This window comes from Agelaius phoeniceus, chromosome 18 (assembly GCF_051311805.1).
Source record: "Agelaius phoeniceus isolate bAgePho1 chromosome 18, bAgePho1.hap1, whole genome shotgun sequence".
NCBI lineage: Eukaryota > Metazoa > Chordata > Aves > Passeriformes > Icteridae > Agelaius > Agelaius phoeniceus.
The window spans coordinates 8014773-8039123 of NC_135282.1; the positions used below are offsets into that span (position 1 = coordinate 8014773).

Consider the following 24351-nt stretch of genomic DNA (forward strand, 5'->3'; position numbering starts at 1 on the left):
CCCACCACAGGAGATAGGTCATGAAATACCTCTGGTCACTGCTGTAAGTTTGCTCATTTTCCTCATGCACCTTCTATCTGCCCACTTGTGGCTGTCACCAGCATCCCCAGCTCCTCCCCTACTTAAATACTTTAGCTCTATTTACTTTGTTAATTATGTTAGTGTGAGTTGCCTACTTTTCTTATAGTGTATGTGATAATCAACAATTGCAGGATTTGAGACTAGTTAAAGGTTCAGTGTTTTGATGGCAAAAACCCATTAACAAGAACTGTTACCATCTATGCTTGGACTGTCAAATGTGATTTGATTTTTTAATACGGAAAGTTTTGGTTCAAATCCCAAAAGACATAATTAGGAACATCTTTGGAAATGAGAAATTAAAGAGGTGTCAGGAGACAGGAGAGATTTAATAGGTTGACTCAAACACCTCTCACCCTTGCAGGGTGGAGTTCAGATCCTGCTGTGGAATGAAAATTAACTTGCTGGTGTCATCCCTGCTTCTATTTGTGCAAATGCAGAAGTGCTGTAAGACAGCAGAGTTAGCAGAGGCAGAGGACTGGCATCACTGCTGCACCGAAGGGCAAGGCTCAGCTCCACTGCCTTTGCCAGTAGGAAGTGAAATGCTAATAAGAACATAGGATGAAAATCCTCCTACATATATTCTTCCACTTAAAAAAAGGAATCTAATGACCTCTAGTATTTTCCATCTTGTTTTTCTCCTTGTCATTCTTAATTAAAGATGAGGATATCGCAGGCGAGATGTCTCGCAAACATCTGTCAGGACTATTAAAGTTCTAATGAAATGAACAGTGTGCACTCAAATAGACATGAGTCTTGCAGATTTTTAGAGACTGGCTGCAATTATTGTAGAGTCCAAATGGTGCAAATGTCTTCTTTGCACCTGAATGGCTTTTATATTTTTAAGACAGTTGAATTTTATATGTCTTTACCTAATCGCTTATTGAATATGATAATATCACAAGGAAATCTAAATGGGGAGCCTGGTGGGCTGTAGATTGCTCTTGAACTGTCATGCCTTTGTGTTTAATACTTCAGTGAAGCTGCTTAGACAGTTCACAGAGTGAAAGTAGTCTGTCAGGGTTTGCTCCTGACTACTGGATAGATCTGGGGCACTTGACTGTGAGGCAGAAATTCCACTTGTGTGTCTGGAGCTGTAAGAAGGTGGCCAGACTTGAGGCTTGATGTTCCCTTGGCAGCAGGGCAGCCAGAGGAGGGTTCAGCTCAGCAGCAGTGCTCTGGCAGGGCAGATGGACTGATGCTCTCCTGGGCTCCCTTGCTGTAAAAATGTTGGTCCATTCGTTTGTGCATTATTCATGTGCACACAGGCATTCACTTTAGGAAAGCTTTGGAGTAAAGCACTGGGAATCAGTACTTTGTACCATTTTTGCCTGTGGCCTGTTTGTTATTTGCAGTATAAATTCCCTTTATTTATGTCTTCTGCTGGAAGGGATTTCAGTATTTTTTTGACTCACTGCTTCTTAGAAGGGGAAAAAAAAGATGCACCTTTGAAAGCTAAAAAAGTCTGTAAGATTAAATGTGCTTTAGAATAAATAACTTGACTTCCGTAATATCAAAGAAGCATATGAGAACAGAACAGGGCTTTCTTCCCAGATATTTCAATTGGCAATAGGGAGGACTATTTGGAGGTTACCCTTTAAATGTCAATATTATAAACTGTTTCTATTAGAGCCTTTTGTAGGAATACTTCAGAACAAAAAGAACATGCTTTGTTTCCTCATTCACACAGAACCTTCTGCTTAAACCGATGATTTCTAGCTAAGAGATTTGGCCTTTTTCTTTTTTTTTTGGAAAAAACCTCTTTTCTAAACTGATACATGGAACATGCATTAAGCCTCTATATATTCTTCCTCTATTTATTTAATTATTCCTGTTCATCAGGATCTTAAACAGACTTGTTCAAATATCTTCCCACCATTTGGTTTCTGTCATCTGACATTCATCCCATGTGTCAGGGTGTCAGGTTTATGGTTGCAGCCCCCAGATGCTGAGATGATCACCCACTCCATTGCTAACTAAGCCCAGGACTGTTCATCTTCTGGGTGGATTTGGGCACAATTAGTACAGCATGACAGAAGGTGACTTGTCATACATACACAGACTGTAACTGTGCTTTGGCTCACCTGAATTAAGTGTGCTTGTGTTTTGGAAACAGCTCATGAGGTAAATGCCAGGCTGGTTGTCACTGACCATCCTCTCCCAAGGCTGCTCCAGCTGAACTGTTCTCTCTGGAAGCACCCTCAGCCTTGCTTTGTTGTTGTTATTCAGCTGCCCAGTGTGTCCTTCTTGAGTCTCTTCTGGACTGTCATAAAAGCAAATGTGACCCAGCAGACACGTGAAGGACAGCTAATTCTGGTACTCAGCAGTGAGCCTTGGAATGGAGAAGGGTGGAAATTAGCATTGTGGCATCTGGGAGTTGAGATACCACCCTGAGAAAAGAGTGGGGAATAGAGTTTTACCTTAGCACAGCTGTCAGACCTGCACTGCCAGAGCAGTCAGATACACAGTGCTCCAAGGATGACACTGATTTGGAGGACCAGACTCATTTTCTTAGAGCTTTCACCTTTATGTTTCATAAGACTACTGGGAGAAATTTTATTGTGGTACAGCAGCTTATTTCTTCTCTAACAAAATAACCACCCATAGAGGCAGTATTCAGAGCAATAAGCTGAGTCATGGTCATTCTTTGTAATGATTAATTATTTGAAAATGAATTTTAGATTTGTGATGTATCTCTTTTCCTGCTGTTCATAACAAGTAAGAGGTTGAACACTGTGAGTAATTCTAACTCACGGTCGTGCAAGTGGAGCAGCTGCTCTGTATTTTCAGTGTTCCAAATAATAGAAGAAAATTTGCATGTAGAAAAAATAGGTTTAATATCCTAACCCTTTTGTATGAAAAAGGGAAAATATATGCAAAGCATCACATTTTCAAAGCAGCACAGGCTTTTTTCAGCTACTCTTTCTTGCAACCTGTTGGAAGGTCTCATGAATCAGCCTGTGATTTATGAATCCAGGAGGGCACAAAAGAGGCACATTATAGCTGTAAAAGTCCAGGATGAATTACTACTGGTAGATGGGAATTGCATTTTGTTTGGCAGCAAGAAGAGCTCCTCTGAAATGTCAATAGCAAAGGACTCTGGACAAACTTGATCAATGCAATGTGATTTCCTAAGATGGCAAGTTCCTTAACTGGGCCAGTTTTAGAGCCGCTTTTCTTGCATGATTGAAGTGCAGCAAAAGCAGGAGCAAGACCTTTTTATCTAGAATATTCTCCTTTTAATCTGCAGTCCCTGTGCACATCCACTCTCAGGTTTGTGGGGTTGAGTGCCATGTCCTCTTATCTGAGAGGAGAGAAGCACTTACTGCCTGAGCTAAGGCTTTCATATTTGCAAAATGATTCCAGAATCTCACTTGGAAAGCTCTACAGAAGTGTCAGATGTTATTATGTGCCTCGTTGTTCCAAATGACAAGAAGAAAATTACAGAAAGTAAGCCATCATTTTTGTGAATCAGAACCCTCCTACTTCCTTACCACTGCTTAGCAATTTTTAAGCCAGAAAAAGGAAGGATTTATTTAAAATCACAACTGTCATGAATGATGATTCCCAGCCCACACCTGGCTTTTGGAATGCTACATTTCTGAAGCTTTAGATGCATCTCTCAGCTCTTTGCAAGAAAGTTGCACAAAATCTGTGATTGTACCTCAAAAAACTTACATGCTTTTAGTAGGAACAAAGACTACCAAAGAGTAATCTGGTTTAGTTCAAAAGACAATCTGAAAATGTGGCTTTTTTTCTGTGTAGTTGCTGATGTGTGACTGCTTCAGATGTCAGTTTAATTCTGTTCACCTGTTTACTATCAGCACAGAATGCAGATACAAGACTGAGTAACTACCCATGCTTCAGTACAAGCTAAATATATCTTGCCACTCTGGATAGCCACAGAAATTATTAATGTTCTTTTCTAAGAGCTGTGTGGTCTGTTTCATTTCATCTCTGTGTGAGAATGAGTTAAACACATCTTTAATTTAAGAGAATTTTTTTTTAAAGGAGAATGCGTGGAATTGTCTCCCAGCTTCCTGCAGCTTTGAATCATGTGGATCTGAGTAGGCATGTGATTTTTATTTTACAGAATTGTCCAAAAACTCTGAAGGCATTGACACTGTGCAGGTTAAATGCTGTTGAATGGCACTGTATTTCTGTAGCTGATCCCAAATACATTTCCAGCTTTGTGCAAGCAGGACATTCCCATGTGCAGGCTGTAATTATTCCCAACACCAATCCAGCCAATGGCAGTATGTGCTGGGGCCATGGCTGCTGCCATGTGAACTGATTTTTAGCACAGAAGCCCACAGAATTCTTTTCCAGCACTTTTGTAATAGGATCTCAGAAACATTTACAAGTCCAGTAGGCACACAGCTCCACTGGGACAGAAGATGAGCTGAGAGGGAGGTGAAGTGACAGGCAGTGCTGCCAGCTGTGAATGCAACACCCAGAGTCAATTCTTGTTTTCTGTGGGCTTTGCTTGTAGGCTGGTACATCAGCACTGGGGTGAGAGCTTTGCATCATTGTGACTCCAAATATAGCCAGCAGAGATCTGTGTGCACCCTGAGGAAGATTTGGGGAGTGTCAGGAGGAGCCTCTTCTCTTTGTGGCACATACAGGGAGTGTAACAGAAAAAGGCTGGAGCCATACACTGCCATGCTCCCACCTCCTCTGTCAGCATCCATTCTGCTTTCAGAAAATGTACAACCACACCTCCCAACTGTGTTGAGAATAAACACAGTAAAATCTGCTAGATTCTTACAAGCACCTCATAATTATTAGCAGGTTTGGAACCTGATAGGTTTTCCCAAGTTTACATTGAGCTCTAATGTGGAGAGTATAAGGTAAGAATGTAAAATCCCTGTTCCAGCTGAGGATTAGGCACTCTGCTGCCATGGCCCTAGACTGATGAGGGGTCTGTACCTAATCTTCACAGAGAAAGTCATGCTGGGTTTCAGTAATTAAAAAAATGTATCGATGTAACTTGCCATCTTCTGACTTGTTCTGTCTAGTCCTGCTTCAAGCAGATACTTGAAGCCTGGAACAATTCCAGAGGTTAGCTGGAGTTTGATGAAAAGCACATTCAGGCTATTTTTAATTTAAGGAGAATACTCTGGGGTTTTCCTTGAAAAAGAAAAAAAAAGTATTCCTTTTAAATTATTTTTAAACAGCAAACCAAAACAACAACAGAACCCCCAAGCTGTGCCTGCTCTGCAGAGTGCCATTGCAGTGTCTCCTCTGCCCTTTGCCAGTCTGTGCTGCCAGGTCTCCACAGACTCTTCAGTTCTGTCCTTCACAGGATGCCTGGCCTTTGAGGCAAATGCTGCACAGGCCATTCCCTGCTCCCGCTGCAGCTCCCAGGCAGACAGAATTAGCCTTGGAAACAGCTGTATGGCAGACAGAGCAGGGGCTGTAGCTATCTGCTAAAATATTAGTGCTTATTTCCAGAGAAGCAGAATGAACCAAACTTAGCTTTCATACATATGAGATGAATTCTGACCTGCAGTGCATGATCCGAAATGAAATCATACAAAAATAAATATTCCAAAGCCTAAAGATCATGGCTCATTGCTCCTGTCTGCAAGCTCTTGGGTCTGGTTGTTTGCAGTGCCAGAAAGAGAGAGTCTCTCTGTCATTCACAAGTTTTCTCTTTCCTTTTGAATTATTTTTCTGACCAGTGAAGGCTTCAGGCTGGATTCCACTGTCTTTCAGCAGCTTGGCTGTAATTCCAGCATCAGCTGGAAGCACATGAAGGGTGTAGCAGGCTCACAGGTTTGGCCACTGGCTGCTGTGTCCCATCTAAACAGACTGTACTCATGTTCTGTATCCTCTGAAAACTTCAGACAGCACAAACTCCTCTAGAGCTGTCTGCAACTGGACCATATCCCTGTCACCCAGCTCTGGAAAATATTGGCATATGGGATCAAGCTGACATCATTTAGCTGATCTTAAAATATTCAATAGCCAGAGATTGCTGAAGTAACCACTGCTGTACTCCTGATTACAGAAAATTACAGAAAATCCCCACAGGCTTTGTCCCCTTTTGTCAACTCTTGTCAAACTGCAGAGCAGGCAACACTCAACTCTATTAATAGGTCTTTTGAATATGATTAATTGGGTTTTTTAATGGGTCAGCTTCTTCCAGAATTTCTCACTTAGTTCCACTTGCAGCTGTCCATATGAGATGCTTTGTTTTCATGGTATCATCTGAAACTCTTTCCTCATTTAAGGCACTCTTGTGATTTTTTGGGTAAGATTTTCAGTGGGAGCCTGATTCATTCCTTGTTTTTATTTACTGTTTCTGTGTGCACCATATCATCAAATTGCTTTCTGTGCTATGTGTGCACGTGGCTGTGGAGCACTACAGATCCCTCCCTGACCTGCTGCTTCTCCAGTGATACATTTACTCTGGAGGGCTCTTGAGCCAGTTCTGCAGATGGACCAGCCTTGCTGCCTGTTTGGATAGTTTTGTTTGTTTTATTTTTGATACTGTCCTAAGGTGAAATATTTTTTCATGGTTTGTCAAACAAGATTATGGATTTGACTGTAAAACTATGACTCATCTCAGCCTTCATTTTTCTTATTAAGAATGATCCTGGAGGAAAGTGCAAATGAAAATGTCAGATCTGTCATAAATAATGTAAAAATGACAGCCAGGAGGAGACCTCTCATGGACCCTCTCTCTGTCCACAGTCACAAAAAAGAAATCAGTTTTGGAGGGCTGGGGCTGGGGTTTGTGCAATTTTATCATTCTTTTACCTTCACTGCACATAAGTGTTCCCATCATCCAGGTCTCTAGTCCAAATATCTAATTTTTGCCTTTTAATTTGGAGCACCATATATCATCATTCTTCATTGTTTAGTCTGGGATTAAGCATTTGAGCTTATAGCTCCTATTCTTAGTTGATTCTATGAATGTGTTTCATCTCCTTGCTATTTTATTTCCAGAAGCAGTGCTATATCCAGAGTGCAATTAAACTGGTAACTCTTTGCTCTATGTTTTGTCATGAAGCCAATTTTAAAGATTTAATGTCTCAAAAGAGAAAATTTATGGTGGATCAGGAGGAAAAAATTAAATCCTTGACTGTTCTTCAGCACAGGATACATAAAGCTGTTGATAAAGTGTGGTCTGTTGCAGCTGATAGTGTGAGGGCACAGAAATATGTTGCCAGTTGCAAACACCAGATTTCAAGGTCGTGCTCAAATACTGGCCCAGAGATAGGGGTGAGGTAACAATGTATTAACACATGGTGACTGCAAGTGCTGGGAACCTTGAATTTAATGCCAGTGCCTATTGCAACACACAGTGGGAAACTAATGAAAACAAACATTATTCTTTTTTTTTTCTTTTTTTTTTAAGGAGGAGAATCTTACTGGGGAAAACCTTTCAAAGATGAATTCAAGCCCAATTTGTCCCACACGGGACGTGGTGTTCTTAGTATGGCAAATTCAGGACCCAACACAAACAAATCACAGTTGTAAGTAGTCATTTGCTTTTTTGTGCTTTTTTGGTTGTCTCTGGACATTGTGTCTCACTCTGTTAAGAAGAAAAATGGCATTTTATGAGCTACTCTAAATGTAAAGTTCAGTAAAGGGAAATATTCTGTTGAGTGGTGCATATTGCAATCAGGGCTAGAGCTGCTCTTAGCCAATCTAAGAGCAAAGTGAAGCATGGCAAGAAGACCTGTGGGTTCATTATATCAGCAAGAACTTGTCTTTTTTGTTGTAATTATTTGAAGTTTTTGTTTGTTTTTTCAGTGTCCCTCCCCAGTATTTCCCCTATAATTATCATCATTCATCACACCTCTTCATTCTGTTAAAATTTAGCTCCATATTGAACTTTTTGAAGGAACTAGATGAAACATAAACTCTATGGGAATATAACTTCTTTTTAGTCACTTGATTTTAAATAAATGCTCTGTTGAAATGTGTAGACCCAGACATGGCAGAGTGTACAATCTGGGATTGAGAATAACTTGCTTTCCAATGTACAAAAGCAGAATGAGGACTAAAATGAGGGAAAGCTTAAAGATACTGAAGTTGTAATGGCCTTGTTCATGTATAACATTAATATGGGTGTTTGCCTGCAGTCCTTTAAAATGCTCTGTGTCACTTTGAGCCAACTATTTATTGCTTGCTCTGTAAGTACTGCAGTATAAAAAATTGGCCTTTTATTGGGAGCCCCAGGAAAGAGAGAGAGAGAGAGAGTGTGTGTGTGTGTGTGTGTGTGTGTGTGTGTGTGTGTGTGTGTGTGTTTAGAACTGTGACTTGCACTGAGCAGGGAGGGAGGGAGTGGGTCTTGGTGTTCATGATGCTGAGTGTTAGGAAGGTTTGTAAACTCTGCAGCAGTGTGCTTTGCTTTAATTAAACACAAGGCCTTGTCTCAGGGCCTCACATTCTTAGGCTTACTTGGATTCTTAAGCCTAAGCACGTGTGGGGCAGTTTGCTGGATCAAGTTGCTGTACAACTTATTTTGGATTTGGATGTTGCTGCCAGCTCTCACGTGCTAAATTAGGGGAGAGTGGAGGCTTCTTTCTTCTTTTTTTTTTTTTTAATAAAAAGAGCGTTCTAATAACAGAGGTTACAGAGACCATAAGGGATGTGCCATTTTGAGTCACATCATCTGCTGCTGTAAATGTGACTGTATGTTCTCCTAAAATTTGCAAATGAAATAAGAAATTCCTTTATATGTAAGTCCTTAAGAGAGTCCAGCTGTCCATATTTATAAAGGTTCCTAGGCAGCACTTAAATACATCTCCTCTAGCCTTGGGAACTCTGTGAACTGCTCTCCCCTTTGGTGACAGGCACTACAGGGCAAAGAGCTGGGTCCCCCTGCAAGGTGATGCTTGAATAATGCTCAGGGCTTCTCTGGGACCATCCTGAGTTATGTTAATTCTCTTGTCTTTAATTTATTTTGTCTGTAGTGACAGATAAGAAGCTTTCCCTGTATATTTGCTATTTCTCAGGGGTTTTTATTACAATGCTACATAACTGACCATGTGATGATTTTAAGTATTGGATATCCAGCAGTAAAGTGGTATCCCATGTAGGAGTTTGCATTCTGCACAGCATGCCAATGCTTTCCTAGGGCAAGCTGCATCTTAATAGACTGTCTGGAACATTACAGCTGCTCCTATTTCCAATCATATAACTTCCTGAGGCAGTTGCTTATATGGAAAAGTGCTTTTGGAATGCTTATATATTTTTAGCTGTCTCCTATGTAGTGTAACAGATGGAGACAGGGAGGAGAGCCAGCACTGCATGTCCAGCCAAGACAGGCCATCATGGTCTGCAGACCACACTGTGGAAACCTTTGTCTCATACATTTGTAGTCCCGGACTTCCAAAGAAGCATCAAGCTTTAGAGTAAAGCTTTAGTAGTAAAGGTTGCTTTGGATTAGTGTTTGAGTTCCCATGTTTAAGTTTAAAAGTACAGCCCCCAAAATTAAAAGTCCAATTAATTACTTTTGACACTTCAAAGTATTCTTCTGGGATGTTTGTATCTGGAGCACGAGTGTGCTCTGTCCAGAGGAGAAATAGATCACCAACAGACCAGTTTAAGGGAAGAGAAATGCAAAAAGTAAATATCCAGAAAATAGAAGTTTACACTGGCAGAGGCTGTTGTGTCATGTAACTTTATTTGCTGGATACAAGCTGCCCATCATGCACCAGAAATGTTCTTCCCAAGCAGGAAGCATTCCTCCCATGCACGTCTGCCTGCCCTGCATGAGCTTCCCAGGGCCTGCATGGCCAAGGAGGCACATGCTCAGATTAATTTTGGACTTGCTGCAAGGCCCTACTCTTGGAGAACTGTTTAAAAATGTTAGTGTGATGAAAAGTGAGAAGCCAAAACTCCAGAAATCCAGGTGGAACCCACAATACTGAGGCATGAAAGGTTGTTTGGTCCACAGGCCTTCCAGAGAGGAGCCAGAGAGGGAGAGGGGCTTGGCTTCTCTCTGAAAGCTTTTGCATACACTTCGTGTTTTTAAGCATTTTTAAGCATTACTGGCTGTTGTTGAGGGACAGTGGGACAATGTGGTAACTGTTATATCTTTTTTCCTTCTAGCTTCATCACATTCCGCTCTTGTGCATATCTGGACAGGAAGCACACAGTTTTTGGAAGGTAAGTGAAGGATATTTTGGGCAGCAGCATAGCAGACATTCTCCCTTGTGTGTCTGAAACCTAAAAAGAAGAATCCTGTAACTCTTGTAATTGAACTGGAGCAAAATCCCAGCTCACAATCTAGTTCTCCTGGTCATGAGGAGGTGGGCAACATTGCACCAATGCCAGTCAGCAGACCCTGCCTTTTTTCCCTCCTTTCATCAGTGTAAGTTGCCTCACTTCCCTTCTGTGGGTGGCCCTCCAGGAGTCATGAGCAAAGTAATCATAGTCATGTAATGAACCATGTTAATATTTGTGCATGTTAATTGCTGGGACACAAGAGATTAGCTCTTCAACACTGCTTTCATCCTCTTATGAGCCATCAACTGAAAAATTAGTCATGACAGGACTGTTCTTCATCATGGAATAGAGCTTCTGCAGAGATGAAGTCTTTTGGCTCTTTTTATTCTTTTTTATTTTATTCTTATTTTCTTTTATTCCTGACAATTATCACTGGTATAAAATCTGTATATTTATGCACACATATATAAAGATACTACCAATGCCCAGACAGTGAGAGAAGTTCATTCCTTTATAAAGAAGTCTCTTCTGAAAGTCTTTTTCCAGTGAAGTTTTCACGTGATAAAGAATAAGGTATTTATTGAAGAAGAAGATACAAAATCTTTGTTATGGTTTGCTCTTTGCTTCCTCTGCTGCAGGTACTTGGTATTTACCAAGTCAAGCAGAGCTGTTCTCAGCCATCCCTCATGCATGGCAGGAGTGGCAATGTTGCTAGCCTGCTGCACTGGGAGTTCCTGAGAATCTTATAATCTTTTTTACTTGTAGATTTGGAGTTTTATTCCTTTCATGGTTCTATTCATTTGGAAGTCAGTAATGGAAAACAGAACCATGTGCTGTTTACTTTGATTGAACGTCATGCAATTGTGCTGTACAGTGAAAGTGATATGTTTAATCCATCTTCCCTGCCTGCAACTTTTTGAGGCAGAAACTGCTTCATTTTAATGGCACTTTATTTTAGTGCTGTTACTTCCAATACTGATTCTTCAATAATTACACTCTTGGAAATGTATTTCTTTTTTCTTTCTCAGGTTTGTCCTAGAAAAATTCAAAGTTCCTTTGTCCTTTTGTGAAAGCAGACAAATAAAGCAAATTCCAATACTAAAAGCTGAGAGCCAGTAATTCTTGGAGGAGTTACCTTATCCAGATCTTAGGACTACTTCAGAACTTCAGCAACAATTTGAGTGCACCTTGCAAAAACCCCTTCAAATCCCCTCCAGTAATGCTGTTAACCTGAGCTGGCCACCTCATCAAGTAAGGTCTGTGTTAGACAGCTCAGCTGAAAATGTGCCTGGTCTTCAGTTCTGGGTGCAGCCTGGTCTCAGTGAGCATCCTGTGTAATCCTCCAGGGTCTTTGCTGAGTTTCCTCAGTGTGCTCCAGTTTTACCAGAATTCACCAGGAAAGGATTTGGAGAGAAGCTGAGCTGTGGTGCAGGGAGTGTGCTCCCCAAAGCCTTCACACTGTGCTGAATATCTCAAGTGAGCAAAATAGCTCAGATGCTGTTTCACACTGTATGTTGCCCTTTAGAGAGGCATTACTTAGTCCAGGTAAATCTGCTTAAGCATATATAACAGAGATTTTTGCAGTTTTAGCAAAGACTGTCTTGATTTGTGAATTGTCTTTGCTGTCTAAACAAAAATCTGAGTTTAGGTCCCAGAGTGAAGAAGTGGTGCTGCTTATATTTTTAGCTAAAATACAATGGTAAAGTTTATAAAAAGTGTTGGTTTAGAATCATATTTGGCTTCCTGCATGAAAACTGAGTGACATCTTCATATGAACACAGAGCAGAGAAATTTTACTCTAATCTGTCCTGCATGTAAATGAAGATCAATTCAAATAAGGTAAAATTAAGATGCTGGGATATATGTATCCCAGTCAGTCTGTATTAACCTACAAGTTGAATTATTGAATAATTGAATTTACCTACAAATTTAATAATAAAAGGTTGATGTGTGTAGCTCTTAAGATCTGTATTTTGTCATCAAAATCCGTCAGCTGTTTTTACCTGCATTGTTTTTAAAGGTCATAAAAGCCAGAAGCTGCCAGAGATTGTACCTTAGTAAAACTCCAACTTCAGTTTGATATTTTAGATCCTGGGTGATTCCAGGATTTGGTGACTATATCTGAGCTGATTATAGCACAATAATGTCTGGGAAGCATATCTAGGAATAATATCTAGGTTTAAGAGCAGAATGAACCCATGATATCAGGATTCTTTGTTTCCATCAGTGTTTAATTGTATTGTTAACTGGATGCTTACTGGCCTGTTGTGACTTTCATGTAGATTTGAGGATTACTTATTTCAGTTAATATAAAAACCTAAATACTCTGAACTGTACTCTCAGCTACTCCTGTGTGACTCTGGTCCATGTTAGTGTCACACAGGTATTCTTGGAGAGCACAGTTTGACTTGTCTAAAACTTTTCAGCAGGCTTCCCGTACTTAGGAGAACAAAAAAGAGTGAAAAGGCAACCATTCCCTATTCCTTTCTTTGTTTCTTTGATCCTTTGTGGGATGCAACATTGAAAAGTGCCTTTTCTGGAAATGCATCTTATTCATATCCCCACTGGTCTGAAACACAATTTTTATGTAGGAGACTCTATAAATGCTCACACCTGGGCAGTGGGACAGTGAAGAGGGGACACGTGTCTGCTTTGGTGCACTGGGATTTTCATGTCTCAGGAGAAAGTGTACTGGGGGACAGGGAAGGACTCGTCAGGACTGTGCTGCTCACCATGGCAGTGATGAGGATGCTGCTTCTGAAAAGAAAGGAGATAATCTGGCATGGCTGGGGAGCCAAAACAGAGAGAGAGAGCAGAATGCCTTCCCTTGGAGGTGTATTGCAGGCTGCATGGATTTCCTGCTCCAACAGAGCTGCCTAGATTAAATTAGTAATTACCATTTCTAGTAATTACTATTTCTTCTGACTTAGAGAATGATGTAATTAACATGAAAACCAACTGGTGGTTTTTGTGGGCTTTTAGCTTGCTGGTAAGAGGTTTAATTTAGAAACTGAGATAATATCAACCAACTGACATGCCTTTGCTCTGCACAGAGGGGATGAGAAGCATTTGCAGGGGGCTGCTGCCTGGGCAGGGTCCTGCCTGCTGCTGCCCTGGGCTCTGTGCCTGAGCCTCCTTCCTACCTGTGCTCTGTGCTGTGACCTGCAGGGGCTACAGGAACACTACAGCCAAAACAGCAGCTAAGCTCAGGTTCCTGTTGGGTGTTCTTTATGAATGAAGCATGTCCCATCCATGTTGTTGTTATGTTTCCTGTTGCAATGGTTCACAGCTCTTGTGGATCAGAGACCTGGTATACACTTGCCCTTTTTTAGCAGAAATAGAAATATAATCTCTGTCCCTGAGAGCTGTGTAAGTAGAAAAGAGGGAAGTTGTGACAATGACCCCTTCCCACCTACCTTCCACCACCTTTGGAAAAAGAAAGCCTCAGGAAAAAACAAAGTTGCTTCATCTGTGTTTTTTGGGAGCCTGTTCCAAAGCTAAAGGCACTCATAAAAATGTGCATATTTAAAATAGTAGTGGAAAGATCAATAGAAGGAGAAAATGCTTTCAGAATTTTAGGTGAGATTTAGCAGAGCACGGTGGGCTTGAAAATGAGGACATGTTGCAGATAGGTGATGTGATGTGATGTGATGAGATAAAACAAAGGGCAATAAAGGGAGCAGAGAGAAAAGTGTTGTGGTCAGAGTGGCAAAGCTGGAAATTATCTGTACAGCAGTTCTGTGTGTTTATTAGAGCATCACTTGTGTTTGTCAAGAGCTGAGAAAAGAAAGTGGCAACTGAGACAGGAGATGAGTATATCAAGGACAGTTTTCTCTTTGCTATGAGGCTGTACATATCTGCTTATGTGCATAACTTTTACTATCTCTCGAGGTTTCTGCTGCTCATTCTTCAATTCTCTTGTTCCCAGAAATAATGAACAAGGTGGTTTGGGAAACCTCAGGCTTGGTCAGACTGGAGGCATCAGTCAATAGCTGACATGCATTCAGCTTATTCTTCTCTTTTCTTCCCTCCTCTCCTTGCCAGATGCTTTTGTGGAAGAGAGTTCTTCCCTTGGATCAGTATCACTCTGTATTAAGTGATTCCTTAACCTGTTAATTGCTTTCTACTGCAATTCTGTAGACTGGGGCAATGGAAGTAACTCTTGTCCTCTAAAGTAATTAGCTACATAAAGCAACTAGCAGGCATTATTCAGTTACCCAGCTACTGTTATATAACACATTGTCTGTTTCCACTTGCAACATTCCCTGTATGATTTGAATCAGTGAATCCCAGTTGCTTCTAAGCTGGAAAACTCATGTTCTTTTGGCTCTTCTCCTTTAGTACATCTGAAGATTGGAGAAACTGTGTGACAGCAGAAGAGCTGATTGTGTGTAGGGAGACTGACCTAATTTTGCACTGCAGATTCTCCTATCCCCAGACACTGGGATAGGAGCAAAGAGCGAGGTGGGGAAATGAGCCAGGCCTCCCTGTGGAAGCCATGGCTGCACATGAGCACTGGGCTGTTGGAGCTGCATGAGGGCTGCTGTCATTTCCAAAACAGTTGTATGATCTCTGAACAGGGACCTGTGCCAAGGCAGGGAAGTCCTTTCGTGCCAGGTTCACCTGTTGAGTCTAGTTTCAATAAGCTTCTTTCCAAGTTGTTTTATTTTCATCACCCTTTATTACTGTCTCTCACCTGGTAGATGAAGCCCTTATCTAGCAGAGAGATGGAGATGTTTTGGCTGCATTCTTGTTGTGCATTTGAATTGCTCACTCCACTGCAGATTGGGTGTATGCATAGAAAACATTTTGTCCTGAATGTACGTGTTTGTGCACGTATGTGTTGTTCCCTCTGTGTGTGTATATAAATGTGTGTTCTCCTTTTTATAAAAATAACCTTTGGGGCAGAATGTGCTTACGAAAGAGCAATTTTTCTTTCTGTTTTCTGTTTGTAGTTTAAAGCTTGTTTTAAAAAAAAAGTCCAGATATTGTTCTTGTATCTTGTATCCTATAATTCTTCCAAACAAAAGTATGAGAAATAGATTCACATGTGAATGTGAATCTATGTGAATGTGAATCTGTCTCTGGGTCTGCAGGGGAGATGCAGTTTTCTTTGGGCAGCACTAACTAAAGTACACTGAGACCTTCATTGGCATATTGCAAATGGATAGAGCCTGCTCTGGATATTTCACTTCTTCATCATGCAAAGGCATTGGCAGTGGTTCTGAAGCAAGGTTACTGCTTTACATAAAGAGGCCTTAACAGGAAGTAAGATTTTAATAACACATCTAAATGTGAAATGCAAAGATTTCCAGTGCTAATTCAGCCAGCTTTCAAGAAAACAGAATTGCACAAGTAAGGGCACATTTTTGTTTTCATTCCTATGCTAACAGAAAAAAAATACCATAAATGTACCTGCCTTGTCGTTCATGCTTAAATGTAATGCAACATTTATCAAGCTCCTCTAAAAATACAAGCTGTCTCAGGGTTGCTGAGCTAAATATATAGCTGAGATCATAATTTCTCTGTTCAGCATCTACTGGAAGCACACAGCAAACTCTCGGTTCCACTGGGTGTTCTGCTGTGAATGGTGTCTTGAAAGTGTCACCCTTTTCACTGCAGGGTGTCATCTGAACACTACCTTAAACCTCAGCCAGTTTAGGACAAAGCATGTATGACACCTTAGAAAAGGAATAGAGCCTGAAGCAGTGGAAAAGGTTAAACTTGTTTATGCCCTTCTCCCCTCCCTGCCATGCTGGCTTCCAACTTGGCAAAAGTGACATTGCATGAGACCAGACAACACAGTGTGGACAGTCACTGTCTGTGCCACATGTTTAGCATGTGTAAAGACTATAAAGGGATGTGAGTCTGAATTTCTGGAATCTGGATTTTCTTTTACTGAAAATTTTGTACAGATTTCCTTGAATATTACGATAATATTAAGTAGTGGCTCACTCTTTAGAGGATTTTTAAAATGTTTTTATGTACTGATCTGATGATCGTTTCTACATAAAATTTGTATGGGCTTTTTACTTGGCCCAAAATATGTGTTGTTGGGCAGGCAAAGAATCCCAAAAACTTCTCTGGTGTGTTGGTTTCCTCATTCACTGAGGAGCAGTTGCTGTGAGGGATGCCAGTGCATGGGCTTTGACATATTATATCTCATCAAACTTATTTTAGTGCTGCAATAACATCATGAGATTTAACAATAACAACGTGTAATATTTCAAGGGCCTGTGTATACCTTGTCTCTTAGATCAGAGGAAAGCTTGCAAAAGCCTTCACAGTTTGGAATATTCAATTTCTTTTGCATCCAGCTCTGACTGCCAGGTTAGTGTGTAGTTCAGTTTTTACTGGTTGGGTGATGCTTACAATCAGACCTTGTCCTTTTGTATGTTCATTTTTAGTGGTCAGATACCAGCCTCAGCCAGGCCTGACCTTGACAAAGCTCCCAAGTGCTCCCTGAACAAAAGTGACTTGTAGATTATTTCCTGTCCCTCTGCTCAGAGCTCTCTCCTCTGAGCTGGTGGTTTGTATTCAAATTAGTTTTTATTTTTTATCAGTATTACAGCAGTGTCTTTATAAAGACAAAAACATATATTGAGAGCTGATTGTGCTGACAGTGTAGTACACAGAGATACTCTGTGCAAAATGTTGGAGAATGGAAGGGAGAGAAAAGGAAGCAATTTTCCATTTGAGAGACAAGAAGTGAAGAAGAAAAGAGAATGACATGCTCTGCAGGCATAACAACTTTGTCTTCTTCCCCCTTAGCCCTTAACAGTCATGTCAAAATAGACTATTTAGGTCATTTACTGATGACCTGTGAATGCCATGTCTATCACAGCCTTTCAAAATGTGCAAGTGACAAAATATTACCAATAAAGTTTAATTACAGAGCAACTGAAGATCTGGTAGCATCAGTAAAATGCATTAGGGCTAATATTGTGGGAGGTCTAGCTACGGGCTAAGGGATTACTCAGCTGAGATTGCCAGTGCACAGCTGATCTGGCCATTTCAAATTATCAGAAACCTAATTAAATGAAAACATACAAGCAGATAATGAGTGAGCTGTTGGCTAGAAAATCCTCCGATATTAAATCAGAAGTTTCCTTTGGGGCAGTTAAAATACAGTGAATATACCTTGGGCTGGGTGTTAATCACCAGTATTATAAGTCAATCTGATATTGGCCTGGAGAGAGATTTTAAAATTGAGTTTTTGTTATGAACTTTCCAAAGTTCATACGAGGTCCTCAAGCCCTGTGCAGCCTCCCCCAGTCTGCTCCCTCCAGTCACAAATGACTGAGGCTGTTCTAGGCTGCATCCCTGGCTTTTAACCTAAAAGTCACAGCCTTATTACAGAATATCAGCAGGCCCTTGGGGAATGGAGTTGGGAGCAGCACTGAACCATGAGCAAGCACAGCAGTGCTGGGGCAGGGTGAGGACACCCTCTCTATCTCAGGTCCCTCTCTGTGGTGGGGTCTGTCCTGTTGGTTGGGGTTACAGCCTGTCCCAGCCCACGGGGTGGCACTGAGGGCACTGGGGAGTGCTGTAGGAAGTGATTTCTCCATTGCATCAGCTGAGACCATGGCAGGGGAGAGTCAGAGGCCTCTCCTGGTGCTGGTCAGGCAGACCCTGCCATGCTGGGACTGGACAGGTGTCTTTGAGAGGGAAATACCCTGGTATGAGTGTATAAAGTGTATCAAGGCGATTGTGAATATCATGTGGGTTTTGGTCAAGGAATTGCTTATTTCTTTGATATGAAAGCAGAGTTAGGTGATAAAATGCTCTACATATTCCACCAGTTTGGTATCCTTTTTCCCCACCAGCTTAATTTAATTTGATTTTCCCCCCTTTCATCTGCCCATCCCTTGCCAGCCTCCCTGTGCTGGTGCTGCAGTCCCAGCAATAATCAGGCTTCAAACAGTTACCCCCTGTGGAAGCTGGGGGATTGCTGGCTCTTGGCTTGCCCTGTCCCATGGGCAGCTCTGGACTCCTCAGTGGCCAATTCCTGCCCCTGCTGCTGATCTCCTGGCCCCAAACTCCCTGGCTCCTGGAGCAGTGTTTTTGAGAATTACAGCTGCTTCTCATTGTCCCACAGCTGTTAGTATGGGCTGTATTTTTGGTTCCTGGCCATGTGGCTTGGCTCTATTAAAACAGATGTTGTCCAGCTACAGCCTGCTTTGCTAATGGATCTGGATCACTCAGCATCAACAGCCTGTCTTCCTCTTTATTTACTGCTCTTCTAAGAATAGCTGTTTTCAAATTTAATTGTGGATGATGAGGTGGATAAAAGTGTTAAATACCCTGGGACCAAGAGCTGATCCCAGCAGGACCCCTCTGAAAACATACTGACTCAGTGGTTCCTGTTTAAAATTAGATTTTGACACCTGTCAGCCAATTTTTTATTTCATGTGTACTGTATTCAGTTCATAGCATTCTGGTTCCTCAATCAAAATATCAGCCGCCTTCCAGAAGTCTGTTCTGTGGACACTGTTATCCCTGTTAGCCACATCTGTTGTCTCAAAGATAGAAGGTTGTTTGACAGACACTGTTTCCCACAAAACCTTGTTGATTGCTGTTACTTATTTCCTTTCTTTCTTAATCATGTCCTGTCTCCGCTATTCCATTATTTTGCTGGGATAAATGACAGGATGACAGGATTATAATTATCTGGGTTTCCCCATTTATCCTTTCTAAATATGCTTTTCTAGAATGTTCCCATTGTTCCACACTTTTTTTGAAAATAAACATGTAACAGTCCAGAAAGCCTTCAGCCTTAAACATTTTCAAGCAAGTGTTTGGATATGTTGACTTGAAAAGTGAGAAGCCAGGGATCTAAGGCCCTGCTAGGTGAAAACTGCTTTGAGAAGTGTCCTGACCTTACCCTGTGGCTGTGACTTGATGCTCTGCTGCCTTCCCAGAGCCCTCATGAGCTCACAGTCATGTTTTTGGTCAAGGCATTGCTTATTTCTTTGATATGAAAGCAGAGTTTCTTCTGCTTTCTTCTGGAGGAATCCTGTGCTCTGTGTTAGTGGTATGAGTGCAGACAGCTCTGCCACTGCTCTCCTGTGCTGTAGTTACCATTCTCTTCCTGATAATACTCTTAGGTCTCATATACTCTTGAAAACAAAGAAGAAGAAAACATTTGTTCTTCATCTGGCTGGTTTATGTGGCTGGTTTATGTGGCTTTGCTTTGCCTCTGAGTGTTGGGCTTTTCCATGTTCTGTTTAATTTTAAATTCAAATCCCATATTTGAGGAAAACATGCTTATCTTCCACACTGAATGACATCATTTAGGTCTGCCAAACACAGTTTGCTGACTCCTCTCCCCCCAAACAGGATGATTTAAAACTCTGCTAGAGTAATGGACATAAATGAGATATATTAAAGGTTAGGATGTAGGAATGTTTTGAGTATGTTGTGACAATGGAATAACATGTCTTTCCTCTTTTAGGGTGGTTGGTGGCTTTGAAACTCTGACTGCAATGGAGAATGTGGAAAGTGACCCAAAAACAGACCGTCCCAAGGTGTGTGTGTGAAGCACTGGGGGCACTGGCCTCACATGGCAGTGCTGGTCACTCTGCTGACACTTCTTGGAACAAAAAGAGGGGGAGATGGCACAACTTAATCAGCAGATGGAATAACTGTTCTTCTCTTCTGCTTCCAGGAAGAAATAAGAATTGAGACAACGACCGTTTTTGTTGATCCCTATGAAGAGGCAGATGCACAGGTGAGGTTGCTTGGTTGGTTGAGGTTTTTTTGAAAGGCCAAAGCTTTTCTGGAGAGAATTTTACAACTTAATGCCTTTTCTTTGCACATGGGCAGCTCCCTGGTCCATCTGGTTGCCAGCTAAGATTAAGCAGCTGCCATTCAACATTACCTTTTTGCCAGGATCCCAGTCACTCCTTCAATGGAGAGTTACTCTTGTAACTGAGTCTGGCACAGCTCCCAGTCCATCAGGCTTCTGATGGGTTCCTTTCAAATGCCTCCAGTAGCTGTGGGTGGCTGCAGGTGAGAAAGAGTTTTGCTATAATGGCTGCAGAGAGCCTGTTTGTAGTGGCCCTTGAGGGCTGTCTCCTAAAGCCTGCCCTGTAATCTCAGCAGTGCTGATTGCTGGTTTAGAGTGCTTTAAAGCTTCAAAGAATTGTAGACATTTTCTCCTTATTCTGCACTATCTCTTGCAACAGATTGCACCCTTTGCTTCCCACAGGTCGCTGCTGAAAGAGAGAAGTTCCAGCAGGAAGAAGAAGCAGCCAAAATAAAAGCTGAAGTGGTCCCACCAAAGAAAGAGGTTCAGACTCCTAAAACTTACCGGCAGGGGATTGGAAAATACATCAACATGGCTGCAGCGTGAGTTCCCTGTCCTTCTGATTTTTGCTGAATATTTTAGGTCCCTTTCCTGCTGGATGCTGGCCCTGTCCAGTGCCATTGTTCAGATGTTCAGACACCCTCATGTAGTCCTAACAGTCAAGAGTTTACTTCAGTTCTGTTGTTTTTCAAGGTCACACATTAACTGAGCTTCTCTTTTAGCCTTTGAACATGACCAAGCTGGTCTTTAAAAGCTTTTGCTGACTTCAGAACTGTAGATACATTTCCAGAACTCAGAAGTCTTTAAGGAACTGTGCTGTGTCACTTCTACACCATCTTTTATCCTCTTCCTTTTCTGAAGCTATTTCTGAAGGCCATGGTCCCACAGACGTTTCTCTTTTAGCAACTTCTGCCCTGCACAGAGTAGCTGCCCCAGGCCCCCATCAGTTTGCTGCTCTGGTTCCCTGTTCAGCCACACAAGCAGCTGTACCAGCACAGCTGAAATGGCTGGAAAGGGGAGCAGGCTCCCAGGCTTGCTGTGGGAGCACAGGGCAGCTGAGTAGCTCCAGGGTACCTGGCTGGTTGGACAGGCTTATCCTAAAGCATCCTCTCCCAGGCACCCTTTGAACCCCTGTCAGGATTGGCAGCACTGCTTTCTTTCATAAGGACAGCACAGAATCCTGGCTGAGCAGCAGCTTAGCATGTGTTTTGGAAAAATTAAAATAAATGCCTTCCACTTGATTTTTAGCAGACTTCTCTAAAAGCATTTGCAAAAATGCTGTTGTCTGTCTGCTACATAAAGGCCTGTATTTATGCATACACAGATCTGGGCAGCCATTTAATCAGCCTGTGTGTGCCTCTGTGACTTACAGGCATTTGCATAACTGTGAGAACAGAAATATGTTAGCTCAGGTAGGTCAGTTCAGTGTGTCAGTGAAATTTTTCAGTTGCACAATATTGTGTGTCCCTTAAAATACTATGTCCAGCTTAAAACTGCTGATACACTGCACTCTTATTTACAGAGGAAATCCAGCAGTTGTGGCTCTGTGGAAAGGACCAGGTAGTATAGAAAGGACCTTCAGACATTGCAGCCTGCTCTGGCAGATTTAGAGTTTGGTGTTCTCCCTATCAGCTACTGATATCTGACAATAAAACTACAGCACATGAGCTGGTGGCACAGCATTCCCTGGGGTTGCAAGCTCTGCTCAAGAGAGGCTGATGATAACAGCAGCAACTGCAACAGGCTGGGTTCAAGAAGCAGGAAAGATTGGAAGAGCTCTCCCAGCTGCTTTATACCTAATTCCCTGTAAATCCTTTTGCTGCCACAAGTGCAGGTGAGAAGCTGTGGGAAAACTCATGGCTCATGTTCTCCTGACCATGCTAAAAGGTACAGCTGTTAAATCTTCAGCTCTGGCCTGGAGAACTTCCTGTGCTTTGAACAATTCCTGGGAGTGTTCAAAGCCTGATTTAAACCATCCCAATGGACTCATGCTCCCTCTTTTTGGGCCTGGCAAAGACCCCCAAGCCATGCTGGCATGGAGCTTGCACTCCTGTCTAGTTGACAAGGGATGGGCTGGCTCCAGTATAGCTGGTGCTGGGAGAGAACAGGCAGAACAGGCATCCAAGCTGCCCTGGTCCCACTGGCAGTAAAGACTCCCTCAGAGTTGTTTTCATTCTGGCTGCAGGAAGCGCAGTGTGGAAGATGATGGGCCTTCAACCAGCACAGCTGTGAAGAAAGAGAAGAAGAGCACAGGCTTCGGGGACTTCAGCTCCTGGTAGCAGCATGGGGAGCCCAGCACTGGAGCAGCACAGCGCAAACAGGAGCCTCCCACGTGGCCCCAGAGAGCCCAAAAGCCAGTCTGTCCTGGGGAGGGAAGGCACCAGCCTGCCCTTCCACTGGCAGAGAAAACTGCTGCTTTGTTGAGGCTGGTTAATGTGGCTTTGTTTTCTAGAGAGCACATTCCCCCACTGCATCTTCCTCGAAGGCTGTTTTGTTGTTGTTTTGCAAAGCAGGGAGCAGGCAGCCCAGCTCCCCAGGGATCAGCTGGAGCCTTTCTCTGCTTGGCTGGCAGCAGCCCAGGCAGAGCCCAGCCTTGCAAGGCACTACTGCAGCAAACAGCTACAGTGGTGAAAGAGCTCCTTTTACAGGTAATCACTCCCAGACCAGCCAAGTGTGCCAAGGGAGGGAATGAATTCAAGTGCTGGGAAGCTCCTGTGCTGCTGGAGAGCTCTGTGGAAGGGCTCCAGCCTGTCCTGCCCTTACCTTCCAGCTGCCTCCTGCTGCTTCTCAACAAGGACCAATTCTGTCTGGACTGACTGCTGTCATCTGAAGGGCCTTGCTCACTCCAAATGAGCCCTCTATGTACCCGTTAAAGCCTCCAACAGCCTGGGAAGCTGCAAATCTACATGGGGAGCCCGGGGCAGCTGCACCACTTACTCCTCCCAGTGGCTGCCCTTCCCTGAGCCAGTGGACAGCCAGAGGTGTCAGGATGCACCAGTTCACACCTGCCCTCAGGTACCAGAAACTACAGCCTTGAGCAACTGAGCAGGAATAAAAACAACTCTTCTGTTTGTTTTTTTTAACACCCATCCCTAAAGCCTGGTCTGTGCAGGGTAAAACACCCCATAGTCTGCTCCAATGTCAGGCTTCCCATCATTAGGAAAAACCACATAATGTAGCTGACAGGCATGTCAGATATTTCCATTACATAACCACAAATTATTAGGAATCTTAATAAAGGCCCTATGGGGTAAAGATATATCAGCCTGTGAAGTTTTAATCCCAAAGAATCTATGTGTTACCATAACTTAGACATAGCAGGCTAGATCCTGAATATAACTTTTCAGCTCATCTTAGGTGTTTTCAGATAAGAGAAATGCCCTCTCTACCTCCTGTGTGGCTGAGGAGAAAATTTTGTAATCCCCTTTGGAAGAATACATTTGTATCAGTGGTTTCATTCTTTAAGAAAAGACTCCATTTATAGGAAATTGCTGTAAAAACTTTTGGAAATATTTTGCATTAAATGCTTTTATTTTCTTTTGAGTGCTTGACTTTGACCGTTCAACTGTTATTTCCAAGATCACAGCACTGCAAACTTGATTGTTTTACAAGGAAATGATTCATTCCTGCTTTTTAAGATGCTCATAAGGAATTCTGGGATCTCTGCGGATATGATCACATCTTTGTTAAATTATAGGAAGTTCAAACTAATTTGAAAGAATAATAGGGGGAGTTTGTTTTGCAAACGTCTAAGTTTGAAATAACACATTTGATTACTGGAACAGGGGATTTGATGGTACTTTCCTAAAGCTGAGTTTCTTCTGTCTTATTGGAGCCCTTTCATGATAAAATGTTATTGATCCCCTTTACCTAACTCAGCATACTTCAACACACCTTTGAGTAGTCAAGTTCACAGCATTGCTAGAGCTGGGATAGGCAATTTCATTAATCCATAAGGATAAAATGCTGGTTTTGTACTAGATTAAAATGGAGATTATTATGAAAGGAAGGAGATTTTTGATTACAAGGAAGGCAGCAGAGGTGTGGCAAGGGCTCCCATTTCAGCAAGTCCTTGCTGCAGATTGATCCGAGGGGCAGCAGGCTGTAGAGATAACTGCCCACTTTCCTGTTCTCTTCCAGCTTTTTGTTAGAGCTCACTTCAGTCCCCGAAGGGGCACTGCTGTTCACAGTGCAGAGGGACTGCTGCCCTTCCAGGCCCTCCCTTTTCCCTGCCCCTGTGCTCGCCATTTCCCACCCTAACATCGGACACGAAAGAA

At 42.3% G+C, this 24351-nt stretch overlaps 1 protein-coding gene across 1 annotated transcript in view; it reads left to right on the top strand.

Annotated features, from left to right (window-relative positions):
• The window catches only part of PPIL2 (peptidylprolyl isomerase like 2), a 68338-nt gene extending 44713 nt beyond the window's left edge, over positions 1–23625 (top strand). Inside the window, exons 15-20 of the mRNA XM_054645901.2 lie at positions 7445–7562; positions 10150–10206; positions 19721–19793; positions 19934–19996; positions 20477–20616; positions 22260–23625. Coding sequence (XP_054501876.1) covers positions 7445–7562; positions 10150–10206; positions 19721–19793; positions 19934–19996; positions 20477–20616; positions 22260–22353 — 545 coding nt within the window. The 3' untranslated portion in view covers positions 22354–23625. The remainder of the gene's footprint in view (positions 1–7444; positions 7563–10149; positions 10207–19720; positions 19794–19933; positions 19997–20476; positions 20617–22259) is intronic.
• The last annotated feature ends 726 nt before the right edge of the window (positions 23626–24351 follow it).